We start from the raw sequence: 14,374 nt of genomic DNA on the forward strand, positions 1-14,374 counted from the left end.
TTCCAAAAACAGTCAGGCCAAGAAAACCTGATGAAGGACTGCTAACATCAACTGTTGTCTAGAATTCAGATGACATACATGTAGCAAGAATAAATAAATTCTGCAGCATCTTGACCATGTTCAAGGTGAATAAATGGTTGATTTCAATATACAGATCAGAGTTTTAGGATTGAATCAATACACCTGTGTCCCAAGTAATTGGCATTAATTTTGTATACTCTATACGAATGGTCCAACGTTCATATAGTAGTTCAGCAAATATCAGAATCCTAGATGACATAAACCTCATTGGCCAATTCATGAAGCAAAGACCTAATATGGTACAAGTACATGTGATCCAGAGTTCATAGTTGATGAAAGGAAAAGACCTTGATAATTTGTCCAACTCAAGAAGTGAAAAAAATTAGTCTTCTTGACATCATGACTGACATTCAGAGATCTCACAATGAATCGCTGAATGACTATTTATTTCAAAGTCCTTGTTCAAAGTGTGTCCATTTGTGGCACTTGTCCATCCTGTTGCACTTATCATAGAGAGAAAAGAATAAATGTCTTGTACATAACTATTTCGACTACTTTGTTCGCAACATCATCACTTTCTGAGTTTCATGTGTCAAGTATGGCAACGACCCACTTTGATGGCATGAACCATGACAGAATCTCCAGCACAGATCATCACCTGCTCAACACAAGCAGGAACGACGATAGTCATCATCCGTAAACCTCCATGGACCAACGTCACATCAACATCTTGGTAACGGGTGTCATGTCCCCAGAAAGGTACTACCGATATCGGTCGCTATCTTCGACCCATGTCTCTGCATGGCATGGAGGCGGCTTCCTGGACTGAAGATAGCGATCGATGCAGAGATGATAAACATCTTAATCCCGATTCAGGTAGCAATGGATTGCCCCTTGAGGAATGCAGATCCTGAACTGTTGCCACAAACGGCTTTAAAGGCTACAAACACCAAGTGCGCATACAGCAGTTGAACCCATCTCGGATGTTCCACAATGATGAAACCATCATGTGAAATATAATAGTCTAAACCAACTCGATTTAACCTATTTTGCTTCTATTTTTGTCATCAAGTCCTGTCATCGTTCAGTGAAACTATTGAGTGGCTAATAATCTTTTCCAACAGATTCTAAGCATTTCTTGACAGGTGTTAAGACTCAGTATTGCCATGGGACATGTTAGAGATGTTAAAGGCAATGTCTGTCACATGATACATGCAGATCCATACAGGTACCCGAAATACATGTAATAGTAAACAAAACTTTGGCACAATGTACTTCGGGTTCTGCATTTTCAAGAGGAAATACTAAACTTTCTTCTCAAATGTGCATATTGCTTAAAATATGAGAGAATGTAAATATGACTCCAAATTATCTTCATTTTTGCGCACTCTGGTAAATTTGCTATTCAATTAAAATCGTTATCTTTTTTATTCCTATACTTCATTTTTAAATAATTTACAAACATCATTATCACACACCCCCCCCCCCACCCCCATTTTCTAATTCACTTGAAGCAATACAGACTTGAAAACCATGGACTTGATGAACCTTTCTCAAATCCCATATTTCCAAGGCAATGTTGAACAAGGTCAAAGTTCATTGATGAATCAACCTCACAGGGACAACATACACCTGACCTTAGAGGGGGAGAGGGAAATTTGACAGGAGGGGGGTAAATCAAGAACATCCTGAAGAGTAATGGGTGCTAGATAGTGTCAGGTAAAATAGCCCTAATTGCATACCTAAAGTGCAATACCAAATATAACATACATGGTTTAATCTAGATGAATACTGTAGGTACAAGTACAAATCTAACTTGCTGAAGAAATAATGTAAATATATAGGCCTACCTGGCTTGCAACAAATAGATGCTTGATATTAGTGTAGCTTCCTCATTAAGACTTAACATATTTAAATGAATACACAGTATAATCATTAAACCATATGTACAGCAATATAATCAAGCTTGTATAATTGACTCAATATGAGAGCTACTGTAACAGTGAATGACTATATTGCATTTTAATACCGGTATATTGATTATATTGAATCCATTGTACATGACGGATTAAAAGATTGAAGGATTTTTTAATAGCTGATTTAATTACAATTGATATTAAAGAGTGGATTGAAGTCCTCAGCTACAGTTGTTAAAGGAGAATGAAACCTTTGGAACAAGATCACTTGTGTGAAAACAGAAAAATCAAAGAAACAGATCAACGAAAGTTTGAGAAAAATCGGACAAATAATGAGAAAGTTATGAGCATTTGAATATTGCGATCACTTGGCAATGCGACCAAGATGTGTGATGTCACTTGTGAACAACCCTCCCCATTACTTTAGTATATATTTCACTAGAATTGCCTCTTTTATCACATCTACCCATAAATCATGTGTTCTGTCTACATGAGGGCATGTAATACATATTTTTTAAGAATACATCATGGATGATTTGTATCATCATAACAAAAAGCAAAGAGACATTTTGAGGGTATTTTATAGTCCACCAAAGGGAAAGTTGTTCATCAGTGACATCACACATCCTTGTCGCATTGCTAACGATCTCCATAGCATTAGTGATTGCAATATTCAAATGCTCATAACTTTCTCACTATTTGTCTGATTTTTCTCAAACTTTCTTTATTCTTATTCTTTGATTTTTCTGTTTCTACACAAGCCCATTTGTTCAAAAGTTTTCATTCCCCTTTAAGTGTATTTATTGTTAAAGTATTATAATAAGAATTGATTCATTTGGAGGTTGTTTAGCAAGAGTGTAATGATGGTAATTCCAGATAATTTATTGAAACAAAAAGTATTACACTCTATGAACAGTATCATAGAAGCGCTTGTATTGATAATACCTACCTGGGTCCCATAACAAAGATTAGCGACTAATCGTACGCTTGAATTTCACGATTGATTGTACATTATAGTCAATGGAATCAATCACAGAAAAATGTTCTAGATCATTGCTAAACTTTGTGCTGCGGGCCTCTGGACAAATCATTTTTTCACTCCATAACTCAAGTTATTTTTCATTGATTGGATTGTTCCATTTATTTGTTATATAATCATTTATTCATGAATTATTAATTTACTACTATGATTGATATCCACCTATTATTTACCTATTGGCTCATCATTTAAATATTTCATTATATATACAGTATAGATAGCTACATATTCATTGACCTACCTACTATAATTTACATATCATATTCCATCGACATATTAAAATGTATCTGTTTACCAACTTATGGATCTACATATATTTACTGTGCATACTGTATTTAATTAATTCATTCATTTGTTTATTTCTTCATTTTTATTAAATTGGTCATACATGTACTTTAAAAAAAGATAATTTGTCAAGTAATTAATTCATTCAATTACCCACTTTTAGCACTTTTCATCTCATACAAATCATTTTTTTTCCAGACTGATTAATAGATGAAAACTTCAATCCCCCCCCAAAAAAAAAGAAGGCTATTGTAACTTGAACTTTATATACATGTGCATTGTTTTCTTGTTCTCTAATCAAATTAATACATACATGTACATGTACATGTTCTAAACTATGCAATTAAACATTTTCATAAAAGTGGAAATGATCATTTTATTTTGATTTGACCAGTTTGACAGATATTTCCCCCCCCCCTCCCTTTACTTCATGTTGAAAGAAATACTCTACTGTATACCTACATTTGTAAAGTCAGTTGCAAAATGTACATTTTTCTTCTGCAAGAGTATCAAACTACCACGCATATATTCCCAAGTATGTGTACTGTCGAGAGATATTGATCCTTATTGAAGCCTGTATTTTTCTCATGACTGGGATTAATAGTAGGCCTAATGCATACATCTACATATTCAGCATAACACAGCTGAGCGATGCACATCAGCCAGCCACCCCACCCCATACAGGAAGTGTTTAATCTCTTGTAAATACCCCTATCCTTGTCAAAGTGGGCGTCGTCCCCACCCCTGTACTAAAAAATTAAAAAATACTTGTGTGGAATGCTTCCTGTCATGTAATTAATAGACTCCACTCATGTCAGTACTTGTACATGTACGTTTCACTCATTTCTGCCCTGGTAAAATTGCAAATATTTCTCTGGCCAACACTTTTCAGAAGCAACAACGCATCCACAGACTCTGACGTGCACTTGTTGGGACAAACTGAAAGTCAAGTATTTCAGACCCGCTAAAGAGTTCATTTGATGGTTAATTTGTCAAATTTTGTTACCGTTGGTAAGACGTCTAAATTTGTCTCTCAATAATATTTAGGCAAATTACAAAGTCAAAGTGGACGTGTATATAGGCCTACATTGTAAATCCCAACACTTTTGAAAGAAGTGAATGATAAGGACATCTAATACAAAACACTTGTTCTCATAATCTCTAATTTGACTTTTGATTTGTGGAATTCATATCAGTTTTGACACAGGCATGGGTATTTCAATCTAAAGACTAGTGACATGATCAACGATACAGAGTATACTGATATTTCAAAAGTAAATGCCACCCTCCACTGCATAGTTCAAATTTTATTTAAATGTTTTATGACAAAGAAGGAAGATAGAAGGTACTTATCTATAATACTTCCATTGAACATTTTTTTCAAGCATATATGCCTTTTGACATTTTCAGTATTGAAATTGCATAATCTGGACAGATGCACACTTTGGATTGCTTTTTCAAGCACATTTTTCAGTCAAAAAGATGGTAAGTTTTTTTTCTTGCTCTTTTTAGAGAGAGTAATTCCTTCCCTGTATGGCCTTGAAAATATGTATATACTGTACAGTAGTGCAGTCCTCATTGTGCACACTTCACACATATCGAGAACTACCAATTAACAGAACTGCCAACCTTAATTATGATTTGTGAAAAAAACAGAATTTCTTTTTATCCTATTTTCAAGCCTAAACCCCTATTATTCTTAAGAATTATGAGGAAAGAAAACAACAAAAATCATCATTCAACATGTTTCATAATAATTTCCAGGGGGAAAATCATATTAAGTGTCCCTTTCCCCTTAAAAATCATAATAATAGAATGCAATCCTACTACTTGGCATTCCTACATTAATAAATTTCTTGCTCAACACAGACCCATAAAGTCCTCGCTGTGCACACCTATTCAAAACTACCATTAATCAAGGAGCTTCCTATTTCTGGTGAAACAAAAATCCCAAAAGGTTTATTTCTTTAAAGGACAAGTCCACCCCAACAAAAATTTGATTTGAATAAAAAGAGAAAAATCCAACAAGCATAACACTGACAATTTCATCAAAATCGGATATAAAATACGAAACTTATGAATTTTTTAAATTTCGCTTCATTTCACAAAACAGTCATATGCACATCCTGGCTGGTATGCAAATGAGGTGACTATGACGCCATCCACTCACTATTTATTTTGTATAATTTTATTATATATATGAAATATTCTAATATTCTCCTCATTGTCAAGTGATACAACAATTAATTCCTCCTTGAACATGTGGAATTAGCATTGTTTTAATACTACATTATATGGTTCAGTCAAGTTGGTCCTTCTTGTCAAATCTATAAAAAATGAAATATTGTATAATTCAAACAATAAAAAACAAAAGAAATAGTGAGTGATGGACATCATCGATTGACTCACCTAGTTGTGCTTATCACTGTTTTGAGAAAAATATGCAAAACTTTAAAATGTCATAACTTTCTTATTTTACATCCGATTTGATGAAATTTTCAGCACTATGCTACTTTGATTTTTCTCTATTTATTCAAGTCAATATTTTCCTGGGGTGGAATTGACCTTTAAATAAACTGCAATTATTACCTACTTCTCGCACCCTGCATCCTACAAAAAACTCTGTACACCCTCAACTGACACCCCATGTTAAGGAAATGTCAAATTTAAGATGCATTACACACGAGACATGAGAAAACACTCATTGGCAATGTCTCATGCACATCTGGTAGCTAGAGCCCTCTCATCCTATTCAAACATACTTCCTTCATGATTCTCAATCCAATCCACCATACATCATTGCATCCATAGGAAGATATTTTCCTCTCTTTTTTCAGTGGGATTTTGAGAAGAAAAGGGTGGAAAACGGTGGAAAGTTGAGAAAATCTGCAGCTAAGTCACGGCTTCCTGCTCGTAATCTGCCCCAGGAAATCAGGAGTGAGGTGGGGATGCTACTAACCCATGACACTTGACTAGGGCACGTTCACATCGGGTGTGAAATTTTGTAGACCATTCACAGTACATCAGGGCTCCATAACTGTTATTGTCGTTAAAAGCTACTGAAATCCTTCTATCTGATTGGCTAATGGTAAATTTGTTATAGAAATTTTGCATTTGACATGTCTTTAATATGAAACATGACTCTGGTCTTGATACCATGTATAATATATTTAACTACATGTAGGGCCCTCCATCATGTTATTTTGTTTTTGTGCAGTTTTATATTCTGAGTACATTTACAGCAACAAAATTTACAATCAGGGGAGCCTGGTTGTAAATTTTCCATCTGACAGGTTGTCAAAACTGACACCTTTCCTTGATTTTGATTGGCTGAGCACAGTTACTATGGAAACTGTCACATAAAACAGGACTATATTTGAAAATATATCTGACAAGTCCTTTTATGAAATGCTCCTCTGAAAAAAATATTGGTTTACATTCATTTGAGGGTTTCCAAATCAGGAGGAAAATTACACAGGGGTTCTGGATAAATTCGCCCCTAAAGAGCCCCATATAAGAGCCCTGAAAAAATCTTAATAGAATCCCTGAAATTCCCATTAATAACAATATTTGAAATTTATATTAAATGGTGCTTTAATTTAGTAAAAAGTCTCTCTATAAGCTTCACAAATATTAACTTATTAAATTATACTTTAAACCTAATTTAAATTATCCATTCAACGTAAACCTCACACCTTGTTAATGATTGTCAATTGAGCCTCAAAACTTGATAAATCAACAATTGTTTCATTGACATCAGCTGCATGAAACTCCCAAATGTTTTACTAAAATTCAAGTTCGACCTTGCTTCTATTGTTCTGTCTATCAACCTAAGGTTAAGTGAACCATTAATTTAAAAATCAGGTTTAAGAATGTTATTTATACTTAGAGAATGGTACGCTGCCAGGGATTTTAAAATTGAATATAAAATCTTTTGACAGTCTTTGAGATAAAAGAGTCTGCATGATTCAAGCCAATTACTTGTGTAAGTTTTAAACCCTAAACTGCCTACATGAAATTTCCACATAACCCATAGCTGGCTACTAGTCTGGTCTCAGAGCAAAGTTGGATCTTACAGAAATAATTATTATTTGAAGGAGGTGGACATAACTAGACTAACGTGTAAATGGAGTATACAGAGTTCAAAACCCAAGCAAACAATAATTAATTGGCTAAACTCCAACTGAAGCTGTTAGATTTATGTGGCTGTTCTGGTTCAAATATATCCTTGCCTTTATCAGATTTGCTTGAAGCTATTAGAAAGCAGCTGTCTTTTATTATCTTGCCAAAATAAAAAAATAATAATTTGTGTTTCTCTACCCCCTCCCCCAAAATATATATATTTTTTTTGTATAATGACAAAAAATATATATTATCAGTTTTATTAGATTCCATCATGTCAAATGCCAGATTAGCCTATATGCGTCAGGCTAGTGGGCAAACTACTGACAGGCCGTCAGTCTCCTTCGCGCGATCAGTAACTTGCCCGCTAGCCCGGCGCATATCCGATAATAGTAGGCTAATGCCAGATATGCAAGTAGGGGGAAGGGGCTTTAGAGGATCTAAAAGTAGTATGTACTGTACCAACAGAACGAGAACACCCAGAAAAATCTTCGGAGAGCCCATGGATTTCAACAATTAAAACAGCTATTGAAGTAATTGAACCCACATAAACCCTATTGCTTCTGAGTGCGCCTCCCAGAAAAAGTGATGCTTCACATAAAGAGTGTATGATTGGACTGTGTCCCACTCAAAGAAAGATGAAAGGAATTCTTGAACAAATGTTTACAATTTCATTTATCTGCAAATAGCCATTTTTATATTAATTAGTAAACAAGACTGAGAACAGGTACAAAAAATTAAGAAACATCTCCAAGTTCAAAACATCAAAATTGAATGTCTATTAAAATTGATAATCTAGTAGCAAAATACATGTACAAACACATCTTTGAGGTGTCTCTATTTGGAGTCTCCTTCTTTGAGCTTGATTGAAATAAAAGGACAAACCTTCATTCTCTCCTTTCTCTTCACTTTCCGACCAACGGACAGAATCTGAGTTCATTCCACTGGAAGCTGCTGAATCCATACTTCCGGAACTACAATCCATTATACTTCACAGTTAAAGAAAGAAACTCTCATGACGATTTTAACCCAAACTTTCCCCTTTTCCCCTGAAAGGAAAAGTTTAACAAATCAAGAACTAGAAGGATCAATAAAGATGAACGGGTTCAACATGTATCACAGTCCATGTAACACGAAAAGTTTCCAAAGCACAAGAGGTTATTAATAACTTTCAACTGTGCGAACAATAATCAACAGATGACGATACTATGTTTACACTGTACCGAAGTAGATCTACTCCTGCTGCGGTAAAAAAAAAAAGCTTGGGAATTTAGAACGCCCCACGAACAAACACTGCAGAGTCAAACTGATCGTATCAGCAGCCAAAGGATAAGCTCACTCGACCTCCGTTTGTCTACCCAGCATGCACTTCACTTGCGTGTCCTATGATTGAATAAGGGGCAGAAGGGAAATCAGACATTACGCGCAGCGATGTTGTCTAGCGCCTTGAAGCACTGCTCCCAGTAGCTGTATAGTCTTTAGAATCAGACTTCAACAGAGAAAGTAAAGTACTTTGAGTTTAATAGATGATCAATCATATTCATTACTCGAACAGGAGCAGGACATTAAATTGTTATAAGAATTTCAGAATTCAAATGGCACTCTTCTGGTGAAAGACTGAAAGCCCATACCAATTACGAGCATCCACTCTGCACATTTCAATACACAACTTGGAACAGGGTCTTTATAGCAGACTAGCTAGACCTTAGGAAGTTCTTACTCACTGCTGCTTCTCCTCTCATAGGAACTGGCAAATTTTGATGAATCTTTGGCAAGGATTACTTTTCATTTCCCCAAATTTAATTAGCCTTTTTGAATACCTACACACATACATTGTACATGCATGGCAAGCATAGTTTTTATGGGGGTTTTTCATTACACTGCAATTTGAGGTGAAGAGTTTGAACCTTTTACAATGTTCATGTACATGTACATGAAAGTAGCAAGAAACAAACTTTATAGCATCATCATGGGGAAACAGTGTCTGCCCTACAAGACTACATGTATATATTCAACCTATATTTTGCCATTGCAATCCTGAAAATACAGCCTAAACCGACAAATCTTGTCTCCGCTCAAGTCTCAACACCATGGGAACTCTGAAGCATCATTGCGCTTGAGGCCCATTGTAAGAATATGAAGGAAAATGGAGCTGGCTTAAAAGAGGAAGATGTCTTAAAACCTGGTCTGGGTACAATCGGGTTGCTATCAAAAGGAACATAGTAAAGGAATAACACAGTTTCTGTTATCCTTTTGAAAGTTTGACAGAGTTGCTTTCTTTCTTTATTTTGAGAGACAAATTGACAATGTTGAAAACTCTGCCTTTGAACCACCTGCAAACAAAAACCATAAATCTTTATCTAGATCATCTGTTTAAAGACCACATTTCTGAGTCCCGTAACTGAACAATGCAGTTGAGCTGAAATAGGTTCAATTTTACTCCTTGGTGGTCCCCTTGGTCACCGACTGCCTACATGCCATACCATACACATATCGATCTTCTTGCAAATGAATAAAGGTTTCACTACAAAATTTATATTAAATAGGATTTACTATGAAATAAACAGCAAGGGACCTGTGGCAATTTAGCCCAGGAAAAATGTCCAAAATAGCCAAGTTGCAAACACCCCTGTATGGAAATAATAATACTTAATAATGCTATGATTTGCAACATAAACTAATTAAGTGCAATATTATATATACATAACTTAGGAAGTTATTACAGTTTACATGTAAGTTATTCCCAATTCAAATTCTAAGATTATGAACATGGTGAAGCAGTGGTGTTCCCAATAAATGATGTACATGTGCTTTAAATAACTTATGATCATATAACTCAAATACTGTCCATTCTGCATACACTTGCAATTTATTTATATATATAGGGTCGCATTTCATAAGTTGGGTATGCAAAAAGGGTGGCGTATGAACAATTTTCCACACGGTGCCATGGATAAATTGTTGCTACATCACAGCATCTTGGCCAAATTTATTGAGTAATATCTCATTTTGAAGCTAGAACTATAGGCTAAATATATTACTATGAATTAGATCAATACAATATCAGGAACAAAAACTATAGCACATTAAGTTTGAAGTAACAGGGGTGGCGGAGCCGGTGGATGCGGTAAATGATGAAATATTAATTAAACCTAATTAACAACTTACTATAATATGTAATATGACTGATATCCTCATATTTCTGGGCGTTTTAAAGCAGGGAACTACTAAATGTCATAAAAATTTGACAATTTTGAAAATATGCAGCAATGGAATACATGTGTATGCAAGCTCTGATCTACAACCTTATCAATTAGTAAACCGGAGAGATTTGGTGAATTATCTAATTTGTAATCTTAATTTTTCGTACAAATGATGTGTATCATTGCAACAAACATTTCTACCCATGTTGTTGTCATTTTGCCAAGCATACAAATACAGTGACAGGTATTTTGGGGGCCAAAATGTGAAATTAAATACTGTTAATTAATTAGTATAATTAACATGCATAAAATAATAGATAATTATTTTATTTTTGGTACAGATTTAATCATTGATGTTTCAAGATTATAACTACAAAATACTAGGATGATCCAATGTTGCATTAACTTTTGACACCATTTTATGTGCAGCAGGTCCAATTTGTGAAAAACGCATTTCAAAATTCACATTTACATAGACATCTATGTAATAATTAGCTGTTAATTAGTCATTTTAAGGAAAAATAACAGTATTTGAGACTTAAAACTTTCTCATTATTTAGAGAATGGTAATAGCTATGACATATCAAAAATAAAATTTTTGATCATTTTTACCCTGTTCGCAAAATTGGACCACCTTATGACATGCGACCTTAGATAAAATAGTATTTAGATCTTCCGTGCATCTTGCCGGATTGCCGGTTCAATTTACTTCCACTGACTTGCCATCCATACAATACAATACAATACAGTCAGCTGCAGGACTCGCATGTTTTATAAGGCTTATTTCTGGTATTTTTTTTTTTTTTTTTTTTTGTTTTAGGAATTCTGTCACTGTCCCATGACTTTCTGTTCCTGTGCCAGTTACAGAATTCCTTGCTCTCTATTTAACGTCACATAATTTAATTTATTCGTACTACATTATTTATCTGGATTTTTCAGTATTCTCTGGCTCGCCGCACTGGTGCTGTGGCGCGGATTCGCTAAATCTGTTGTTATGCGCATCTGCAGTGGTGTGGGCGTGCTAGAGAATGCTGAAAATTGATTATTTATGTCTGTATTTTGTATGTAATGTTGAATAAGTGTTGTCATGTAAATTGTAGTGCCAGCGGAGGCCGAATTTCTGTGTTTTTACAGACAATAAATATTTGAATCTTGTATCAAAAGTACTATGATTAACTACCAAAGGAAAAAATATGCTAACTGCAACCAAGTCAGCCACTCTTGTCATATATGGGTATCTCAACCCTAAAGGCTGAATAAATATAGGGATTAAAGAACACATCAAAGAAAAGTTTATTGAAATCGGCTTCGGAGTGGGTGGAATCATTTTATTAAGGGTACATGTATGACCTTGGTGAGATATTAAACAAGAACAACAAGAAATTTGCATTTATAGAATACCACTCAAGGGTTCTGGCAACAGACTGTCAACAGCTCCCTCTTTACTCAATTTACAGAATAGGTTGGGAACTCTCTGCATTTCAGCATAAGGGCAAGTCCAAGAAAAGGTCACCCTAGAAGGCAAAATTTCATCTTTAATTTAAAAAGTTATCTTTGGTGGGGTAAGAAAGCCCAATGTTGAATTTTAAAATTTCAGTAATAAAAATTTGCAAATATGCATATTTATGCTAATTTGGGGCACCTAATTTGCATAATTGGTAAAATGGGCGTTACGTATGGGACAATTATAAAAACTCATAGAAAATAAAAACAAAACTTGTGAGATTTAGTCATAGGTGGGACATGGACCCCCTAACATCTTATTACTTTTGGGGGAAAAGAAGTGATGTCATCTAATTAATTATGCAAATTAGGTCTTGTCCAAGGATGGAATGTCCCATACGTAACATTTTGAGGATGTTTTTTTAAGTTATTTCTCATAATACAATACTTGTATTGTTGCATCTCTGGGAAGTTCTAATTTATAAAGTATGAAAATGTTATACCAAAAAAAGTTTCAAAAATAGAGTTTACTTTTTAATCAAAAGTTAATTAAAAAATTGTTACGTATGGGACAACATGTTACGTACATGTATGGGACATTTACACACTATGTCAATGGGGAGATTTGTGTACAAAGTGAATGGAGAAAAACAAATTTCAAGAGTGCTCTAAAAAGTGATTATTTACCTTTTCTTTAGTTTTTAAAGACTGATTTGTTATGAATACTGATTAATGAAAACAATTGAAGTGAAAAAATGTGAAAATGGAAAAATATGAATAAAATAAAAAACAATAGAAATACATAAGAAATTCATGAAACCATGAAAAACAAGAAAAAAAATGTTGAAATGGCTAATTTCCTTTTCAGTCATATCAAATATGTCTCAATAGAACATTTTAAAAGACAGAAACTCTTTTGTTATTTCCATATTTTAAATTATTTCAATTTTCAAATTATGGGAGAAATTGTGTACATTCTCTATGGGGACAAAATGTCCCATACGTAACTGTCCCATACGTAACATGTCATTAATTTGTTTAATTATAGTCTGTAATTAGAGGGATTTGGCTTATGACATGAAACTTGCCTTAGATATACTAGAGCATTGTGACTTCTATCACACTGAGTTACAAGTTGTCAAATGAAATACTTTCAGAGAATTCTCAACTTGTAAAAATTGTTTTAAAAATTGTCTTTTCTGCGTCCCATACGTAACGGCCCATCTTTTCTCTCTAAAAGGTCAAGGTCATATGCCACCATTTTTTCCATGATTATTCTTCTCCTAGATGTCTACCATCATGAGGGTATTCAATCTATCTAATAAAAGTCAATTAACACTATTTTTCAGGTCATTGAAGCGTCTGAAATGTCCCATACGTAACGCGCGCAAATTCTTGGACTTGCCCATAATTGAAGAACTGCGTGAATGTATCTATCGTTTTCCCATATTTTAAGAACAGGGGTCTTGATATTTTTTCTTGAAGGAGGTACCATTACTGTGAAGGAGCAAAACAACCTACATATAGCTCATGCTCATAGGGTGGACCATTTTCAGTTTTGCTATTTAGCCAATATCCCCCTCTTATTATTTCTTCTCTTTTTCTTCTTTCTTTATCCTTTCCTCTTTTCCTTATCATTTTTCTCTACTCCATGATTGCAGTTTAAACAGGAGGGGGCTGCTCCTGGATCTGTCTATGGGGGGGGGGGTGATTGCAGGGTCATTCCATGTCAAATCACCCAAAAAAAATAAAAATTTTAACCCGACCATTTTTTACTTTGATCAAAATTGGTATACTTGTTAAGTGTGATCCCACAGTACCAAATTTCAAATTTTAGGTCAATCGGACCAGGGGTTCGCGAGATACGGCCCGTTGAATTTTGAGATTTTCGGCAAAAATGGGCGTGGCCGGCTACCTTTGAATCCTCGTATCTCAAAAACCACTGGGCCAATCTTTACAAAATGGGTATCATTGGAAAGGGAATTGAATAAGGATTCTAATTCTGCCATTACTTTTAAGATTGGAACATATTGAGGTGTTTTGACACTTTGACCTAAGTTTTGACCTTGAAATTGACCTTGTGGATCATGTGAACTTGACATTATTTTTCGTGAAATTTAAGCCCCAACATGTTCTTTACGGTATATAAAAGTTTCAGAGATGCAATATTTTTTCTTAAGGAGCACGCAAGCATCCTTATCGTAGGTGAAGAATAGAAAACAAGATGGCGGCGTAAACATCGGGTAAGTCACTTCCATCTTTTCATGACCTTTTTTCTCATTTTTTTTAATGAATTCTTGTTTAAAAATAAAATCCATAGCGTAGAAATGTCGGAAATGAAGTTG

General features: G+C 34.6%; 1 protein-coding gene across 1 annotated transcript in view; it reads right to left on the minus strand.

The window, feature by feature from the left end:
- Nucleotides 1–8,800, minus strand: part of LOC121414121 (serine-rich adhesin for platelets-like) — a 67,335-nt gene extending 58,535 nt beyond the window's left edge. The window contains 1 exon segment of the mRNA XM_041607186.1: nt 8,269–8,800. Within this exon segment, the coding sequence (XP_041463120.1) occupies nt 8,269–8,368 (100 nt within the window). The 5' untranslated portion in view covers nt 8,369–8,800.
- Between the last annotated feature and the right edge of the window lie 5,574 nt (nt 8,801–14,374).

The sequence above is a fragment of the Lytechinus variegatus genome, chromosome 4 (genome assembly GCF_018143015.1).
Source record: "Lytechinus variegatus isolate NC3 chromosome 4, Lvar_3.0, whole genome shotgun sequence".
NCBI lineage: Eukaryota > Metazoa > Echinodermata > Echinoidea > Temnopleuroida > Toxopneustidae > Lytechinus > Lytechinus variegatus.